The following is a 20387-nucleotide window of genomic DNA, read 5'->3' as shown; positions in this document are numbered from 1 at the left end:
GATAGCAGAAAATAACAAAACTTGTTTTATTAAAAAAAAAAAAAACAAGAAGTGGAGCACAGCTCCTATTGGTTATTGATTACATCAGAATCTCTTGTCACAAACATTCAAATAGAAAATTGAAATAAAAATGTCTTAATGGAAATATTTCACAGTGCCTCATTTGCTAATAGAAACTGCCCCATTTACAAAACCAAAGCAAAAAAAGACTTGATAAAAAAAGCTGGAAGGAAAGAGAGTTCATGTTTTCCTTTCTTTGGCACCAGGACACATCAAGTCAGTAGTGCTGAATGTAACCCCTCCTCCCCCCTCTCTCCTCTAAACGTAACATGGAAAGTTGTAAACAAATATTAAAAATCATCAAAATGACTCAACACTTGGATCTGCAGCAACCAAAACATTTCAAGTTGAGTCGTGTTCAGTTCCCAGAATGCATCAGAGCACAGCTCCTCTTCCGCTGTCCGATGTGAGGGGAGCAGAGAGATCAGATGGCCATGGGGTCGCTGCTGGTGGAGGGCCGGTCCCACATGAGGCCGTCCCCGCTGGGCGGGTGGCTGGAGGGCAGCAGGACCCGGGTCAGCCAGTGACTGAGGGGGAAAAAGTCTCATCGTTTCAACAGAGATGACTCAGAAATATTCAGATAACAGCAAGAAAACAGTATCAGTTTATTAGAAAGGAGCAGGAACTGCTAAATATGATGAAGGTTTTAGAAGCCGGGCAGCCGTCAGACAATCAGCTGTGTTGGGAATTTGATTTGCGTTTATTTCTGATTGGACTAAAAGCATTTTGGCACTTTTTAAAAGTTATGAACCAATATAAATCCTTCTTCATCCATAAAGGCCTAAAATTATGGATGGAATTTACTGTTCAGTTTGACGTTTTGAAAATAAATCACAAGTTATTAATTAAATTGCTCTTTATATTGAAACAGATACAGCCAGAGTTAGACTCTTAAGTTAAAACCAAAACCTTGAGTCTTACTTGGATTTATTCCTTCCTCAAACCCTAACTTTTTCTTCTCTTCCTCCTTCCTTCAATTCTTACCTTTCTTTTTTGATCACTTTCTTTCTTTATTTCCTTCCTCGATCCATAACTTTCTTGACTCCTCTCTTCCTACCTTCTCTCTTCCTCTGTCTCTGCAGTCCTTCCTACCTTCCTGGATCCTTCTCCCTTTATCCCTGACTTTCTTCCTTCCCTCTCTTGTTCCTCACCTTCTCCAGGTGTTTCCATTGATGAGTTCAGAATTATTAAACCAACATATGAAGATGTTTTGTGGCTCCTGGTCTCACCTCCTTGTTTCCACTCCAAAGAACAACTTCCAGTTGTTCAGACGGCCATGATGGTACGGGTTTCTGAACACCTGACAGGGAGAAGAGGAACTGTTAGAACAACAGCAGCCATTGTTTTGTTTTCATGTCTTGAAGCAATCAAAGGGGAAAAAAAAGTTTTTTGAAGAACAAATGAATATTCAATTCAATTCCTGGCCGGTGGTACCTTGCCATTGCTCTGCAGCCGTCTGGCCTCCTTGCAGTTGATGTGGCGCTCCACGCTGGTCTCTCCTCTGCTGATCAGCTTGGCGTGCCACAGGGTCAGTCCGCCCAGCGCCACTGCCACCGAACTGCAGAACCAACGGGTCAGAGCGGAACAGGAGAGCCGTTACGAAACTGCCAACTAGCTGCAGGGAGTGGTCCAGGTTCTGTGCAGAGCACCGGCTCACCTGGTCAGGACCCAGAGGAAGATGATGCACTTATGGCCAACGCTCTCTCTGGGGCTCAGGTCTGGAGGCGGAGTCTGAAAGGAAGTCTAGAAACAGACAGGAAGTACTTCAGACCGGATCTTTAAGGATTTATAGATTTCATAAAAATGCAGTGCAGTTTATTATGGCAGATAAAACTAAAAAAAAATGAAGAAAAAAACCAACTAATTTTTCCACTGTAAATAAATTTTGTGGCGCATGAGTTATTTAAATTAGCTAGTTTGGACACTGCTGCTAGATCTAGAACTTCATAAAGTTCTAGATTTAGAACTTTATGAAGGGGCAGTGAAGGTACTGTAAGATAAGGTACAGTAAAGACAAATAAAAAGAGTGAAAAAGTATTATTTTGTTCGCAAAAACCTGATTAAGAAAAGATGAACAACATTTTGACATCTCTGTAAATGATCATAAACAAATGATTAGGCTTTTTGTTGTGCAGCGCTGCATATCTTCCAGACCTTAATCACATGGCCTGGGTTGTTTACTTCTCAGCTTTTCAGATCCTTAATCAGACGTAGATTTGAGAACAGGATCATTTCCAGGTGTCCTGTTTCTATCTTTGCCCTCCATCTGAGATCAGATTCTGCCTTCTGACTTCCACCTCACAGATGCTGTCACTACAAACATCTCATTAAAGCTCCTAGGCCACACCTCGGGGCAGAGGTCATCAACGTTTACTATCCAGAGCCTTCAGTTCCCTGAAACGTTTGTCTAGAGCCACAAAGCCCATAAACGAAACGTTGAGTTATTTCATTGAAGAATCATGACTGTAAATTTATGTTTAGATTTTAAAGTATCAAGCTTTAAAAAAAATGAGGACAAAGGTTGCATTGACTGCAGTTTTATGATCTTTTAAACAGCCTGACCTGCTGATTCTCTCATGCATGTTTGAGCAATCCTTTAATCCCCATGGCAACCATTCAACTGTGCAAAACGCCTGGGTGGACCTAGCTCCGCCTTCAAAGACGAAGCTCCTCCTCTGAGCTGCAGATTCCAAGCTTTAGAGCTTCCACCTCTCAGAGCAGCTCTACCCTGCCACTCCCCCACTCAGCTCCTTCAGACTAGCCAGAAACAATCAGCAAACACCTGGTGCTTAACCTGGTGGCTAACCCTTACCCATCTCATCACAGGAGATATTTCTCAGTTCAATGTTGGTAAAAAAAAAAAAAAGTTGTTAAAGGGTTAATAGAGGAGCCATGTTGTGATGACTTCCCATAGGCAGAGTTTCAGAAAGAGCAGGAGTTTTAAAGAGACAGCAGCCCAATTTCAAGGAACTAACTTACAATGTCAAATTTCTTATGTCATATTTGATATATGTAACCTTTTTACAACAATTTAAGGTAACATAGTTGTGTGATTGTGCTATAAAATGGCACTATGTGGCTGGACAACACACAATACTGCCCCTTAAGTTTGAATACAGTCATCAGTCATATTTTGTTGATCCTAAATGGCCAAAAAAGGCTCTGGAGATCAAACTAAGTGGATCTCTGGATTCAGGTCAGTAAATGGAGGTAAAGCGCTCTGAAGCCTAACAGAACTCACTCACCTCTATAGCGCTGTAGGCATCCATAAACAGGTTCCTGCTGCTGATGCTGCAGTAGACGCAGCCCAGGGTCATGTAGAGGCAGAAGGAGAAGAAGTATCGATGGTTCAGGTGGCCGACACAGTTGTTCAGCCAGGCTGGGAAGGTGTTCAGGTCAAACATTTACAGCAGGTTCAGAGAGGCCGGAGCGCTCCCATCGTTTTCATGTGGAGCCGTTTCACATGTTCTACAGGCTGAAAGGATACGACAGTGGTGGTCCATCTTCAGGACGCACCTGGAACACAACAGAAACAGCTCTGTGACATAAATACGGGCTAACCGGCTCGGCGCCCGGGAGGAGAGAGAACAGCTTACAGGCTGCAGATGCTGCAGTGATGTGTCCTTGGTGGTTTGGGGGTGATGCATTTCTTACAGATGGAAACAGATGGAACGTCGCGTTTGTCCTGAAACACACAGACAAGGAAAAGACTTTACTGAGACAATAACGGTCCGCGATACCTCGGAAAGACCAGGAATGTCACCGTAACTAATTACAGCCGACGATAAATTGTCCCACAAATTACTGCGATAAACAAGAATATTGTTTGTCGCAATATATTTTCAAGCAATATATTGGCAATGTTATCATAATGTAAGTTTGCCATCTGTTATGAAGTGTCATTTGGTAAATAATGACATTTTTAATGCAAAGTTGTATTAAAAGTCCATTAAAAGTATCAACTTTGCATTAAAAGTGTCATTACTTTTCGAATGACTACTGAATACCTTTGCGAGGTACGGTACTTTATGGTGGATGTAGTACCTTGGGTGGGTGTCCGGGGGAGGTGGTGGTGGCCTTGTAGTAGTGGAAGACCACCAGGATCAGCAGCCAGTGGCCGCAGCAGAGATGCCAGGCGATCCAGTGAGCGGGGTATGAGGAGAAGATGGTTGGTAAGACAAACAGGTAGACAATGATGACCACAGAGGACGTCAGCAGGACCACCAGGCACACAAACACCTGGAGGGGTACGGGGGGAAAGAGAGACGCTGAAGAGAAACCAGAGCAGAGTCAGGGCCAGTCGGTTGGAACAGAGAGCTCACCACTCCAAACCACCGGGTGAAGTTGTCCACGATCCAATAGACTGGCTCGAACGCGCAGTCCAGCAGCGTGTCCGAGTTGGTGAGGCTGTTGTAGTAAAGGGAGCGAAGCAGCAGCTTGCCGTACCTCCACGCCGCCGACAACCTGACCCCGACCCAACCTCCTCCTTCCTGCGGGCGGCAAAGCCGGCGCAAGCGCAGCGCCAGCCGCATGGCCCGGGAGAGCTGCCACCTCCAGCTGCTGCCCAGACGCATGCCACCGCCGGCCACTCGCCTCCGGAACACTCTGCCCTGCAAGCACACGCATGCGCACAGACACATGGACCAGCAGTGAGAAACGCAGGCCGCGTAAAACAGGAGCTCATCGTACTGGAGCCAGACGGCCACCGAGTTCTCCATCGTCTTCCTCAGGTAGAGAGCGGACGTCCAACAGGAAGACTGGCGGTCGGTGAGGGAGGACAGTTTCCTAGAGAATCTAATGGCGCCTTTCACTCACAGCTAATGGAAAACGAAGTGATCAAGTGCTGAGGGACACCTGTCAGGCCCCAGAAACCAACGTCTCCTTTGAATAATTCAGGACCGGGCCAGATCCGCATCGATTAAAAGGTCCAAGAAATTAGGAGGGGAGAAGCAGAGTGGTAACCCTGTAAGGAGGGTATGAGAGGGGGGGGGGGGGAATGCAAGACGATGAAAGGGTCCGGAAGGACATAAAGTGGCTACATGATCCTGAGGCGACATTTCATCAAGCTGAGTACTGTGCCCTCTGATGGTGCTTACAAAATTACAACTGGCACCGAGACAGAGCCTCCTAAAAGTACTAACAGCCTGGGAAGAACCAGCCTCTTGTTCTACACTGCAGCGGTTCTGGACTTATTGGAAAATGATTGCTTCCCAGAGGACTTAACTCCTTTGAAGTTTGAAACAATTGGATCTGATTTTACACAATCGCAAACATTTGGCAGTGATGTTTGAACAGTTTCAGCTCGATGGAGCTTATGGAAATGCTGTGGGTCGTAAAACTGCGTGGGTGGTACAGCTATGACATCTTTACAGCCCCTTTGCACCAGCCCTGTTTAGTCCGATTGAATCCAACTCTAATACATTTGCCAAGAAAGTCCAGTCAGTTTGGGGTGGGAAGTTCTGGTCCGCCTACAAACCTAGATCTCAGTTTGGTTGATGTGAACTCTGGAGCAGTTCAAATGCCAATGCCAAGGCAAATGGACCAGAGACTATTCCAAAAGCAAGGCAAGGGATTCTGGGTAAATATAACCAAAACAAACCTGTGTGTCTGGTGCAAGAGGGCGAAATGGCTCATGGTTTTTAGCCAACAACAAAAGAGAAATCTTACAACCTAAAATCTGACGCCACTCCATTTTTGCTTGTACTTCGTGAAGAAGGAAGTTGTATTCAGTGTCTACTTCAGAGGTTTATGAATCATTTCCTTGAGCAGTTCTTGGTGCAGCACCACTATAGGCATGAGGGGAGGGAACAGGTTTTTCAAAAGGTTTGGGATGTTTGATACAGTACAGTGTGAAAGAGAATCTCACCAACTGAAAATGAAGTGCTGCCATTTTGGTTCCCAATTAAACAGAGTCTACCGGACTATCAGATGTGAAAACATTCATTTGAACCACATACTATAGCCTTACATAGGCAGACTACAATTCTAAAACAGCTGCCTTCTGTTCGCTAACTGGCCTGGTTGAAACTCAACCAGAGAAATCGAACTCAATGGGAGAAATTCCACACAGAACGCTGCAGGGAGATGAGAATCGAGAGGAATTGCGTAGGAATGCAATGGCCCGTTAAATTCACACACAGTTTGTTGTGTGACAGCCAAAAACTCTTGCGTGTTTTGTGCAATATATCAACACCAAGCAGTAGACAACTGATGTGGGAGAACAACAGAGTGTTTTACAATTCAATATCTGAAAAGTCTTGTGTGTGTTTGTATTCAGCACAATGAGTCAACTCACGTGTGCTTCTCCTTCCGCTTCACAAATATTTGCCACTTTGTGTTGCTCCCTCACATAAAATCCCAATAAAATCCACTAAAGTCTGTGGTTCTAACGTGTCGAAATGTGAAAACAAAGTTATGGAAGGTACAGTAGTGATGGACGCCAACAGGAAGAGAGTAAAGTCAGGCTATTTGGTCGGTTCAGACAATTAAAAACGATGGAAGTGCATGAAAACATGAGGTCAAGTGAGGTCGAAGGGTACCACTCTTTTCAGTGACCACCAGGTCTTTCCCCTTTAGAGATGGATGATGATGGAACAGTTTTCGACATAAACAAGTGAGAGATAAACATGAGGACATACAGAGCGACAGGTCTGCACAGATGGGATTTCAGCTGACTGGGAAGAAAAAAAAAGGTGTTAAAAAGTCAGATTATTCATGTAGTGAACCTGACAGGAAGAAGGGACAGAATCATGTCGGAGCAGAATCTCTATGGTAACCGATGTCCCCAATCTGCTCTGAGATGGGAGGCGGACCAGCACCTCACTGTGTTTCACCGTAATAAGCTTTACTCCGTCCTCTAATGGAGGATGCCATTTTCAGTCCTCAAATTTCATGATCCACACTGTAAAGAAACCTGATTTTTTTTTCTCCCTCCCCCCAAGCAGAAGCTGCAGAGTTTTCACTGCTCACGAGTTGGGACTTGCTTTCTCTTCTCCTCCAAATGTTTATCATTTCTTCAAATATTTCTTTTTACACACAGGGATTCATTTGCAGATAATATTTGACTTTTTTTCTCGAAAGTGACACCAACAGCCTCTTACTCATTTTGGCTCTTTTTGCCACCTAATCTGGACTTCTACTAGCAGAACAGTCATAGATGTATCTCTGCTGCTATGGTAACGGCAATGCTTCTGAAATGTTTTAATCCACAAAACTAATTGGACATATATTATATTATAGGTATAAATAAATTATTTCTCAGTCATTTATTTGCGTAGTTACGCATATTTATTTTAGATTTGCGTGTTTGCTAAACAGTTGTGATGAGAAATGTAAATACACAATGTGGAGAACTCAACATTAATAGCACCACACAAAGACATTAACCATCAGAGCTCTAACTAGGCCAGACTTTAGAGGGGCAGTAGTCCAGGGCTACAATTTCTGGGGATGTCCCGAAATATTTTTATTCTATTTGGTCATTTGTTTTCTTTCACCTTTTTTTTCCATCATTAGATTTGGGGAATTTGTTTGGGATGTGACTCTGAAGTTATCAAAACCAAAATGTTGAATGTGAAATTAAACTGTTTAATGTTATTTGTGTCATTATTTTCTAGTTTAAATTAAACGCAATCCAACTGACTGGACACCCTGTGATTTTTTTTTCTCGTTTTGGTAAATTTATAGAAACATAGAAAATATGTATTTTCTATTGTTTATCGTCATGCTAATGCATTTCTGTCAATATTTACACAGTGTATTACCCTTCAAAGTCACAACCTTAGACCAATATCACGCTTTGTAGCACCATAAAGAGAATAACACATTCATAAAGCTAATGTTAGGGTCAAAATTGTGTCTGAGCAGTCTAACGCTGTATGAAGCCAGAAACCGCCACAGAAAACCCAAGTTAAGGTCATTTTACCTCCTGACTTGTATAACCTCATTAACCACGGGCATTCCTCCAATTAGTTACAGTTGTATTACATTAGCAGACTAGCTAACCTCTAGCATCTTGATACCCCACCTTTGTTAAGTGTTGAGTTAACGATAACGATAATAAACTTTCAAAGACATAGATTAGCAACGGAGGAGCTTACCTGCTCAGAAGAACTACGTAGGCAAGAGATGAAACTGCTGTCAAGTCATGGTTTCACTAAACAAGTGACCTACAAGAATCTCACTGACTACAGAAAAACCAACAGTACAAAGCGGTGAGATTGACGAAGTTCGTCTTTTAAGCAGATGTCTCACTAACGTATAAAAATGTAGAACTTCCTTGTGTTAAGGAGGAGACATAAAATTAGATAAATCTTGAGTTAATTTTTAAACTAAACACTACCAACAGCTGCATTATAAAATAGTTAGATACACAAATTTGAGATTAATCGGTGTAAAATTAGTTAAAGTGAGACCTCTCTCTTTATTTTTATCTTTTTTCCTGGCGGAGGTGCGTTTCAGGTGTATTCAGAACTGGGAAATCCAGGGACAAAAACAGGAACCTAGGAAACGTCCCCCGAAGTCGGATTTCCCACTGGGGACTTGGGAGCGACTCCGACTACACTCAGTTTAAGACTTATAAAGCCAACTTACAATAGTAAAAAGTGGTGAAAACATGTTTATTTTACAAGACACACGTGTAAGCGTGCCTCTAAAGTCAATGTTACATGTCCCACCTGCAAATCTAAAGTAAACATTTTAACTGGTGTTTGCTTGTGGAAAGCAAAGCTTAAAATTATGTCCGTAAGAGGTACTGCCAACAATATCTATGCGCATCACCATGCTGAAATCCCGACTTCTTTTTCGACTATCTCGAATGCATCTCGGGCTTCCGAGGTAACTGGAACTCAGCATCAGAAGCACACAATGTATCATGGGAAATGAAGTCACATTTGCAAATGCAATATTTTTTAAAACATCTCTTAGCTCTAGTAAACGATGCCTTGAATTAAGTTTTGAGCCATTGCTTTACTGTAACTTTAGCTCTGACAAAGTAGCAACAATGACAATGACAGCGCAAAAATTTAAAGATAAAAAACCACCTCGTCACCAAATTACAGCCTGAATCAGGAAGTCCAGAAGTGTCATGTGATATGAAAAAAAAATGGCTTCGGTGCAGTGGTAAGATGCTTTTTCTCATTCTAAAACATGTAGCTATGAAAACCGAACTGTTAAACTAGTCGTGTATTTTAATATGCGACGTTTAAGTACGCATATATTGCATTTAACTTGTAGCTGTGTATTTTTAACCGTTTTTTCTACAGTTTTTAGCTGTTATTTGCTACACTAAGCTAAAGCCATAACATAACAGCCACTAACTTATCGGTAGGAAAAGCTTGTACACACTTTATTTATTTATTTATTTATTTATTTATCAAGTTGATAGTTTAAAGCAGGACTAATTCAGTAAGCGTTGTGTGCTTGAATTGTAGATAGGTTTTATGAATACATCTCCTGCTTGTTGTGCCAACAGGCGCTCTCGTGGGCGAAACTATGAGGCAGAGCTGCAGAGGTGTCATCCTGAGGGACTTCCTGTCGAGTTCGGAGACTACCATCCCCTCAAGCCTATCATGGTATCACCTGCCTCCTGTTGTCCAGCCTCCACAGTCTGAAACCTGCTGACCCGATTAACAAAATGACCCCTCTCTGTTTCCGTCCAGGTCACAGACACAAAGACCCGCCGTGGAGCTCGCAAAGGCAGCACCTCCTCATCTTCCTCCTCCTCCTCCTCAGCACCCGTGGACCCCCTCAGCTCCATGCTGGACGGGACAGACCCCCTGTCCATGTTTGCCGCCACCGAGACATCGGCGGCCGCGTCCCACAGCAGCTCTGTGGGGGTCAGTTCACCAGCTGACCCGGCAGGAGAAAAACAAAGAGAGGGGACGGGTAATTCTGTTCTTTTAAACAGACATGTTGTGCTTCCAGGATCTCGGGAGGAAGAGGAGGGTAAAGGAGGAAGAGGCCCTCGGAGCCGACTTTGAGCCCTGGTCAACGAAACGAGGAGAAATCCTGGCCAGGTTCACCACCACTGAAAAACTGTCCATTGTGAGTCTGACATTTTTTCAGACATGATCGCATGTAGAAGCTTATTGGACTTTGTCACACACTGCCACGGCAACGGTTTAAAGTTAAAACCTAAAGGCTTCTGTGTTTCTCTTTGCAGAATCTCTGTATGGGCTCTGACAGAGGTAAGAGCACTTGTTTTGGATCTAGTTATTCTATTTTTTTTTTTCTCATTATTATACTTGGTTATACTATATATTATACTATATATATTTGAATGAGTGTGTAAACAGGTGTCCCGTTTCAGTGGAGAGCTGACAAATCCGTTTTGTCCACCAGGAAAAGCTCCCAATCCAGGATCGTCGGCCGTTTCAGAGAAAGTCCGCACTCGCCTGGAGGAACTGGACGATTTGGAGGAGGTGCGTCGCTTGTGGTGACTACATGTTAACAATCGGCACTGGATTGGAGCAGGTGTGTGACAGCTTGGTGTGTATGTGTGTGTGTGTGTGTTACAGGGTTCCCACAGGGAGCTCCTCAACCTCTCCCAGCAGGATTATGCCAACCGCATCGAGGAGCTCAACCAGTCCCTGAAGGAGGCCTGGTCCTCCGACCAGAAGGTCAAAGCCCTGAAGATCGTCATCCAGGTAACAACACACACACACACACACACTCCTCCTTACTCTTCGGGGTCAAACACACTGACCTGTGAGATGCGTTCCAGTGCTCCAAACTTCTGTCCGACACGTCTGTGATCCAGTTCTACCCCAGCAAGTTCGTCCTCATCACCGACATCCTCGACACTTTCGGTGCGTTCACTTCCTGTCAGCTGCTGCTGCTGCTGTTGTCGAGCTGTTACATCATGTTGTATGTGTGTGTGTGTGTGTTGTAGGCCGTCTGGTGTATGACAGGATCTGGACCATGTGTTCAGACCCCAGACCTCTGCCAGGTAAGTCTGGACATGTTTCCATTTCTGTCACATTAAAGCCTCCAACTTCAGTTTACTTCACTGGGGTTTTATACTCTGGATCAATATGAATTAGAATCCTAAAAGTGTGGCATGCATCTGAATTCAGAACCCTTTACGTTGATGGCACTTAATGACATCTAGAGCCTCAGTAGGTAAAGTCAGGGAGTTTCTCACTCTCTCTCTCTCTCTCTCAGACTCCTTCACAGTAGAAGATGTGAACGACACGGCGAAGGAGACGTGCCTCAACTGGTTCTTCAAGATCGCCTCCATCAGGGAGCTGCTGCCCCGACTGTATCCACCAGCAGATGTTTGAGTTCTGGAACCAAAGCTCTGAGTCAGGGTGGAAGAGTTCCTGTGTGGGGTTTGAGGACGGATGTGCAGAAGGCTCCACATCTGGGCTTATGTAACGATTGTGTTTGGTCAGCGTTTGGAAGCTGAAGTTGACTCTTTAACCTCTGACCTCAGATATGTGGAAGCTGCTATCCTCAAGTGCAACCGTTTCCTCAGCAAGTCGTAAGTCTCCTCCAACACCGTTTTCCTTTCTGAGGACTGTCCACGAACTGACTCACGGTTCACCTCTTTGTAGAGGAATCCAGGAGACCCTTCCCCGGCTGACCGCCATGATCCGTGGGATGGGAGACCCTCTGGTTGCCGCCTACGCCAGAGCTTACCTCTGCAGGGTGAGTCGCCCTCTCCTCCTCCTCCTCCTCCTCCTCCCCCGGCCGTCCTGCGGCTCAGACCTGACGCCCCTTCCGATCCCCAGGTGGGCATGGAGGTGGCGCCCCACCTGAAGGAGAGTCTGAACGCCAACGTCTTCGATCTGCTTGCCACCTTCAGGCAGATCAGCGGTGACAGCGTCCAGAAGCAGCTGCACTTGCAGAAGGTGGAGGTGCCAGCGTACCTGATGCTCTACTCGCCTGCCATCAACTGGATCCTGCAGTGCGTCGCGTACAGAGCTCCGGAGGTAAACGCCTGTCCGCTGGGCTCAGCCCAAACAGGCATCAGCTGAATGAAAGTCTAACTGTTATCCCATCGCTGTTTCCACATCAGCCACTTCTCACAGAGATGATGGAGAGATGCAAGATGATGGCAAATAAGTGAGTAGACCGAGCAGAAAGGGGCGGGACATTGTGGACTTAGAGTTTCATCATGATGATGTTTTGTGGTACTATTGGGATAATGATAAAAGTAACAATAAGAACTATCTGCTCTTCCAAAACACATGTGTGATTTGTATCACTAAACTGCACACAGTAAAGAATTTAATCATATTTTCATATGTATTGATAGCAGCTGTGCTTTAATTAAAGATCGGTGCAAAACTTTGTTGATATTCCGCTAATGTAAAAAAAATATACAATCTCACAATTCTTGTGCTTCCATTAAATAATAAACATAATTAATATCACATGTGAATAAGTTTGTTCACATGATAAGTTATTAAGAAACATGCCGCTTCATTATCCTCCAACTACTATTTCCTGTCTTCTTCTTCATGTTTTGAGCCAACATCTGGTTGTGGATCACGACTCGTGATGTGAAAAAAGGGTTTCCATTGCAATTTTGCGAAATTAACCAATTTTGATCAAATAAATCCACCTCACCCTAGCGCCAAAACGAGAGTTTTTTCAAAGTTGCCATTTTTCCATTAAGTGAATTTATTTTAGAAATGTCAAATTACACAATTATATCATCAATAGAAATGCAGCTACTGTTATTGAACAAACATTGGAGAAAATAGTAAAGCTAAGCATTATGGAGTTTTAAACATTAATTAAAATTTGTTGTGACGATAAATCTAAATTGTTATGAAATGTGTCATGATAAACGATAATTAATTAATGCCCATCCTTATTAACAGGAAATGGTCTGCTGTGGCGCCCCCTAAAGGCAGAGAAAAACACATATAAAAGCATAAACCTGCCTCAAGGCAATTTTTGAAAAACTTCATCCAAAGTGGGCGGAGCCAAGATACCTTGAGGGGTGTGGTCAGCTGCAGTAGCTAGCTTTAAATCAAAAGAGGGCAGCACTGAGACAGTTCCAGGCCAAATATTGCAGATTTAAACAAAAATCTCACAATTTGCACAGTGAATAATTTACAAAGTTTATGTGTGGAAAAACTGTCTATTTAGAGTTCAGTTACTCCAGCTGTATCTCACTTATTTCACTGTCATATTATTTTTTTTTTTCCTACAGTGCCTTGCTTCTCAACTCAATAATGAGAGCGTTCAGACCGGAGTTTGTTGCAACCAGAGCCACTGATTTCATTGGTATGATCAAAGACTGCGACGAGTCCGGCTTCCCAAAGGTCAGAGGGCACAAACAGTTGGACTATTCTAATCTGTTTTAGCCTCTTAAAGCGGCTAGAAACTTCAAAAAATGGCTAAAAGTATCTTCTTCTTTCTTTTCCTGTTAACGTTTTAATCTTGAAACAAACAGTTTCATTTTGCCTCTGCAGCACCTGCTGTACGGCTCTCTGGGTCGCAGTCTGGCCTGCGCCGATCCGCCAGAGTCTGAGAGGCTGACCATCCTGAACGAAGCCTGGAAGGTCATCACCAAAGTCCGAAACCCTCAGGTTCTGCAACTTCTACACACACACACACACACACACACACACACACACACACACACACACACACACACACACACACACACACAAAAAATCCACTTATACCAGTTACTTGTTCCAGATCATAACTCACTCATTTTATTTTACTCTGCTTGTTTTGGTAGGACTACATGAACTGCGCTGAGATCTGGGTGGAGTTCACCTGCCGACACTTTGCTGTGAGTGAAACGAGCTTGGAAACTGGTGACCACTACTTTTCTTATGAGGGAGTATCAGGGCTGTACTAAGAAAAAAAATAAAATAAAAGCATAAAATTATGAGAATAAAGTCATAACATTACAAGAAAAACATCATTCGAGAACGAAGTTGTACTGGAAGTCATACAAGAAGGAAGTTGTACGATAACAGTGGTATTAGAATAGTCATATGAGAATAAAATCATACGAGAAGAAAGTTATAAAAGACATTTCTTGTATTATTTCAAAAATTCTCAGTACGACTTCTTGTAATTTAATTTAGTTTTGACGTTTTGTTTTGTTTTGTTTGTTTCGTCCCGACAGAAACGGGAGGTCAACACGGTCCTGGCTGACATCATCAAACACATGACTCCTGACCGAGCGTTTGAGGAGGCCTACCCTCAGGTTAGCCCGATAACTCAACTGGCTACAATTTATTTATTTCTCTCTCTTCTTTGTAATCACTTTGGTGTGTTCTCATTCTGTGGCCAGCTGCAGTCAGTGATCAGGAAGATCCTCACGTACTTCCACGACTTTTCCGTCCTCTTCTCCATGGTTAGTGGTCTGAAACACAAATCCAAATTGTTCCCTGCTCATTGTGTTTGACTTTTTTTTTTCCCCTCCTCTGTTCCTCAGGAGCGCTTCCTGCCGTTCCTTGACATGTTCCAGAAGGACAGCGTGAGGGTGGAGGTCTGCAAATCCATCATGGAGGTTTTCATCAAGTAAGACGGAAAAAACCCCCCGGATGAACCAGATAGGAAAGAGGAATTTCGTTGCTTCAGTCGGCAGAGTGAATGGATTTTTCCCGATCTGTTGCATTCCTTTTCCTGTAGACACCAGCTGGAGCTCACCAGGGACCCGGTCATCCTCAACGCCATGCTGCACATCTGCAAAACTATGCATGACTCCGTTAAGTAGGTTACGTGTTACCATCTAAACTTTAACATTTGTGTTTTTATTTTTCTGTTAATGTCGTTTTAACTATATTAACAAAAAAGCTTAGCTAACTTATAGCCACAAGTATTGTGTCGCCCATCCAATTAAGGCAAAAAGTTGTCGAAAGTCGGGTATTTTTATAATATCAGTGATGTCAGCAGTAGTTTTCAGTACTATGAATGCTGGGAGATGGAGTTTGATCAGTCTGCTTTGAGAAAAATAGGGTTGACTTGACTGACCTGCACAACAGAACACGCTTTGGGTGAATTGGAACAGAAAATGAGAGCCAGGCCTTCTCGTCCAACATCAGTGTCTGACCTTACAAATGGAACACACTGTTGTGTCATCCTTTGCACTCAAGTTTCCAAGTGTGCAAAGGGTGACACACCAGGGAACTTGGCTGATTAAGAACACTAAGAACAATCAAATTCATATTTGTGTGATGAATGCAAACAAAAAAGTCTTTTTGGAAGTCACTCAGCAACATCTGTTATCTTTTGCCTGGCAGCGCTCTCACACTTGAAGATGAAAAAAGATCTTTGGCTCTGCTGATCATCGGCTTCATCCGCATGGTGAGACTTCAGTTTTATTTAATAAGAGTCATTTCACAAATACTCACAATAAGATGGTGTTTAGTAAATTAAATATGGATGAAAAATTCAGAATCCAAATCATGCTGGTTAGTAGAGATGCACCGATCTGACATTAATATCTGCATCACTCCTGATATTGAAAAGAACCCTACATCGTGTATTGGTGCCATAAGATCAGATCTATCCAGTCTAACTCTATGCTTTGAGCGATATCATGCTTTATTATTTATTTTACATTATATTTAAAATTCCTAATTACACTTTCTGAACCATTTGAAAGGAGATTTTCAGTTTCAGAAAAACTGAATTTTCTTTTCAGTTTATTATTTATTTTACGTTGCCTGTTCTATTCCTAATTTCACTGATTGAACAGCTTAAAGTTGTTTTTTCATGTTTGACCAAGCTTGTGAAGCTATTGGTGTATTTAAGTGTGCTGTACTGGTGCAGCGTTAGCAAATACATTTATAACTCAGTACATTTATGTTATGTGTTTAAAAAAAAAAAAGCATTTTAGTGAATTCAACACTGGTCTTCTGTATTGGATCGGGCCGATACTAAATCTCAGATACCGCTCAGATACGCTGCTTTATTACGGTTTCACACTGTACTGCTAGTAATCTTGTCCTCTCCTTCTTGCCGTACTCTTCAGGTTTCCTTCGGCCGGGACTTCGAGCAGCAGCTGAGTTTCTGCGTGGAGGCCAGAGCCACCTTCTGCAACCTGGAGCCGGTCCTGGTGCAGCTCATCCACGTCAGTAAAGTGTCAGCATCCTCACCCGGCAAATACTGACACTTTGTCACACCGAGTCTGACCTTTGTTCTGTCCAGACGGTGAACCAGCTGGCCATGGAGACCCGCATGGTGATGAAAGGGAATCACTCCAGGAAGACAGCAGCGTTCGTCCGGGTGCGGTTACCTCAGGATGGGTGGCTGTCCCTTTAAGGGGGAGGCTTCTCGCTCATTGGTCTCTGGTTTCTGTCCCCTGCTCTCCAGGCGTGTGCAGCCTACTGCTTCATCACCATCCCGTCTCTCAGCAGCATCTTCAGCCGCCTCCACCTCTACCTGCTGTCCGGTCAGGTCGCCTTGGCCAACCAGTGTCTCTCTCAGGGTGAGCACATCCATCCTCCATTTTGGAATACAGCTCAACTTCTCCCCGTCTTCTGTTCTTCCTTTGACCTTCTGCACGTTGTCATGCCGCAGTCACAAACTTCAATACATTTTACTGAGATTTTATGTGATGAGCCAACACAAAGTCATGCATATTCACGAAGTGGATGGAAAACGATGTGAGATGTCACTTTTTTCCTTTGTTTTACCCCCAAAAATCTAAAAATATTGCTGTGCATTTGTGTAGGGAAGTTTTTTCTTTTGCATTACCTCACAAAACCTTTGTTTCTTTGCAATATGCTATTTTGGTCTATTAATAAACATGAAAAAGAGTCTTTCGTGTTCATAAATAAAAGTGTCATTCAGTAAATAATGACACTTTTAATGCACGGTTGACACATTTAATGGACTTTTAATGCAAGTTTTTAGTACAAATTTGCATTTAAAGTGTCATTTACAGAATGATACTTCATGACAACAGTCAAACATTCATAAAGGCTCTTTCATGTTCATAACAGGTGTTATGTCATGTGTATGACAGGGTCATGTCAGTCTTATGCGCACCCCATCAAATAAAGTGTTACCGATTTCAAATATTTTGACTTCATCGAAGCTTCATTCGAAGCTGAAGGGGTGTGAAATGTTTTGGCCTCTGAATAAATGTCTCCATCTTCCAGCTGACGCGTTCCTGAAGGCAGCGGTCAGCGTCCTTCCTGAGGTACCTCGCTCCATCAGCGTGGAGGGGAAGCTTCGCTCCTCCGAGAGCTTCCTGCTGGACTTCATCAACAACTTCTTGGCTACGCTTCTGGTTGTCCCGGTAACGCCCTCGTTTTTCTGACAACTCAACGAAATTGTAAGCATCCTGCAAAAGGAGGGCCGCGTAAACCCCCCTTACGTGTGCTTCCAGGACCACCCGGAGCACGGCGTGCTGTACTTGGTCCGCGGGCTGCTCAACATGGTCCAGGATTATACCTGGGAGGACAACAGCGACGCCAAGGTGCGCGTTTACATCAGCGCCCTGCCGCTGCTCGCCGCCATGAGTCAGGAAACGTACCTCTACTCCATTCACAAAGGTAAAAGCACACACACACGGATGCAATGTGTAGAAATCACGGTGTGCACAATCAGCTGTTCCCTAGTTAGACTCTACCTTGTGTTCCCTAGTGGACTCCAATGAGACGTTATATGGAGGAGACCCAAAGTTCTTGTCAGAGATCAACAAGCTGTGTGAAACTTTGATCGGACAAATCTTGGACCATCTGAAGACTCTCACTCGCGATGAGGTCAGAACACACAAGAGTCATTCACTTCCACTTTGATCTACTCACATTTTTCATTTAAAGGGGCGATATTATGTAAAATTATTATTGTTTTTTTAATTCTTCTAGTTTTTCTTCGTGTAATAATGTTATTTCCTCATCACAAACATACCTGGGTGTTGCTTTGATTATTTAATGCATGTTTGAGAAATCCTTTAATCTCCTGTGGCTACCATATAACTTTATGAAAACACCTGGGTGGACCTAGCTCCACAACTCCTCTAATCAGCTCCTTCAGACTAGCCAGCAGCAATTAGCAAACACTTTAGTTCATTACATGAGTTACTTCTCAGTGAAATACTGATGAACACAATATTAAAGGGTTAATAAAGAAGCCATGTTATGATGACTTCCTGAAGGTGGAGTTTCAGAAAGAGCGGGAGCTTCTTAAAGAGACAGAGGCCTAATTTCAAAGAGTTAAATTATGAAGTCATATATGGCAAATATGACATATTTGACAACTGAAGTTAACATGCTTACTTGACTGTGTTAGAAAATGGCACTACATGCAAGGAAATCACAATACTGCCCTGTTAAAGTTTATGAAGGTTTAACTTTTAGGTTTAACTTTTAACTTTTTTTTAACTTTTTTAACTTTTAGGTTTAACTTTTAACTTTTAGGTTTAACTTTTCAGAAACATTTCATTCCTCTACTCATATCTTTCCCTGTTCTTCCCCTGCCCTCCTTGCAGCAGAGCATGCGGCGTCAAAGCGCCCTGGCTTTCTCCCTCTTCGGGGTCCTGCTGGCCCACGGCGACCTGAAGAACAACAAGCTGAGTCAGCTGTCCATCAACCTGTGGAACCTGAGCCACAAGCACGGACACAGCGAGACGCGAGTCTCTGTGGGTTGGCATTTTACAAACCGAGCAGCTCTCTGCCAGAAATTAATAGCTTCTGGATTCGTTAAAGTTGATTTAAATCTGACTTTACAGCAGCTATGCACGTACATTATTATTACTTTTCTCATCCTTTTGTGTTTCCTCCAGATTCGGACTCTGGAGTCCATCAGACATCAGGCTCAGCGGCCTGACATGGCCCACCTGTCAGACACAATCCAGAGGCTTGCTCTGCAGTCCCGAACCTGAATGTTCTGCTGTAAAATAGTTCATGAAACATATTCAATTTATTTCACTAATGTAAATAAAAAATCTGAACCACATGAAATCCAACTCTACTTACAGAAAACCAAAACAGGCTAGAGCTGTCACAACCACAAAGTATTACATTAGGCTCCCTTTATTCTGAAACCCCTGAATAATAGGAATATAATAGGAATACCGGTAATAAGAAGAAAATTGATTGATTGTAAAATGTCATTGCAATTTGCAGTAATAATTGTGTTGTGTTCATGTTACACTGCTCTGCTACTAATTAGTCTATTTCTAGTCAGTGGTTGGCACCATTAATAGGTTCTGGAATTATTGTTTCTCTATATTTAAGTTTTTATATTAAAATCAAAGTTATTCAACATGTGTTTCAGCACAAGCTTTTTATTTTATTTACCTGTGCTAGTTACAATTTAGTTCATTTAGTTCCAGGATGTTCAGTTGTCTGTGCCTTTGCAGTTCCATGACTCAGCTTTACAGAACCTGTACAGGTTAATAAGCAACCCTACACATGGAAGATCTCAGGATCCTTTTACTGTAATAATTCTGGGCCCATTGTAGAAATCCTTCACTCTAAAAGGCCTCAGTCAGATAAATTACCTTCACCTCAGTCTATTGTAGTACAGTTCTAGTCCTTCTTGTAGGTTGCCACTGTGTCCTGGATGTTTTTTGGTGTTTGGTTTTTAAGAGAAAAGTAATTGTTTATTTAATGTCCTTTGTGAACCAGGCCAGTGGCCAAAGGTTTACACCTCAGAGTGCAGAAACATTCACACTTGCCTGCTGCCGTTCCTCAACAAGCGCTCTCTGTTCCCTGTGGCAACTGAATCCAATAGTAAACAAGATAATCTTGGCTCTCCAGTTTCTTAGATAAAGTAAGGCTTTCTTCACAGAAACTAAACCAACACTCCCACTCCTTTTTTTTTCTTCCCAACTTAAGAAAAAATCTGATGGCAATATTCTCAGACATTTTGATGCAAAGTGTTTTTCTGGAAGTTATAACAGACCTTTACCTTGAGTCAGTAGTAAGGTCAGTGAAATTATGACTTCAGCCCACCCAATGGTAGGATCAGCATACAGTACAAATAACACATTAAGTTAATGTTCTTTTACTTTGCAAGAGTTGACTTGCATTTCAACTCTTCATAGCAATCTGCATTCAGTGCAAATTGAGCCACGCAACCAAAGCCGTGAAGTTGATCCGTCTCCAAACTTTTACCCAGAACTTTGCTCCTGTCTTTTTCTGATCCAAATCCCCAAAAAGAAATATACAACACACGTTTGTGACCAACAAGCCTTTTTAGTGTTTTATTTTACTTGCACTGATTGACTTTAAACAGTGTGAATCAAACACTGTTTAGATTTGAGGTTTAGCAAAGTCTGACCAAAGGTTTTGAAAATGACCCAAAGCTCAAACTCAGCAGATGGACTCGTAAAACAGGAACTTGGCACAATTGTGAGTGAAATGATGCAGGCTGTAGATATTCAAGTTGTGACA

The 20387-nt window shown here is 42.9% G+C and overlaps 2 protein-coding genes across 2 annotated transcripts; one reads left to right on the top strand and one right to left on the bottom strand.

Moving 5' to 3' along the window:
• Window positions 1–8313, bottom strand: zdhhc16b (zDHHC palmitoyltransferase 16b). Its single transcript, XM_014997978.2, has 10 exons — window positions 8160–8313; window positions 4383–4670; window positions 4105–4299; window positions 3657–3745; window positions 3548–3576; window positions 3306–3439; window positions 1718–1803; window positions 1495–1618; window positions 1290–1360; window positions 1–587 (listed from the first exon to the last, which is right to left on the bottom strand). Exons 2-10 carry the CDS (start codon window positions 4632–4634, stop codon window positions 485–487), a joined length of 1083 nt encoding a protein of 360 aa, XP_014853464.2. The 5' UTR covers window positions 4635–4670; window positions 8160–8313; the 3' UTR covers window positions 1–484.
• Window positions 8314–9094: 781 nt separating this feature from the next.
• vps35l (VPS35 endosomal protein sorting factor like) lies at window positions 9095–19254 on the top strand. Its single transcript, XM_014997963.2, has 30 exons — window positions 9095–9180; window positions 9533–9632; window positions 9720–9896; window positions 9985–10104; window positions 10223–10247; window positions 10402–10481; window positions 10578–10706; window positions 10784–10868; window positions 10952–11008; window positions 11224–11320; window positions 11495–11542; window positions 11616–11709; window positions 11793–11993; window positions 12080–12126; window positions 13226–13337; window positions 13488–13604; window positions 13763–13816; window positions 14159–14239; window positions 14327–14389; window positions 14471–14556; window positions 14668–14748; window positions 15279–15342; window positions 16013–16111; window positions 16189–16266; window positions 16354–16468; window positions 17145–17284; window positions 17375–17540; window positions 17632–17750; window positions 18479–18628; window positions 18773–19254. Exons 1-30 carry the CDS (start codon window positions 9164–9166, stop codon window positions 18869–18871), a joined length of 2901 nt encoding a protein of 966 aa, XP_014853449.2. The 5' UTR covers window positions 9095–9163; the 3' UTR covers window positions 18872–19254.
• The last annotated feature ends 1133 nt before the right edge of the window (window positions 19255–20387 follow it).

This window comes from Poecilia mexicana, unplaced genomic scaffold (assembly GCF_051168715.1).
Source record: "Poecilia mexicana isolate PSO_F unplaced genomic scaffold, ASM5116871v1 scaffold_19, whole genome shotgun sequence".
NCBI classification, from domain to species: Eukaryota; Metazoa; Chordata; class Actinopteri; order Cyprinodontiformes; family Poeciliidae; genus Poecilia; species Poecilia mexicana.
This window is presented reverse-complemented; position numbering and strand designations above follow the sequence as displayed.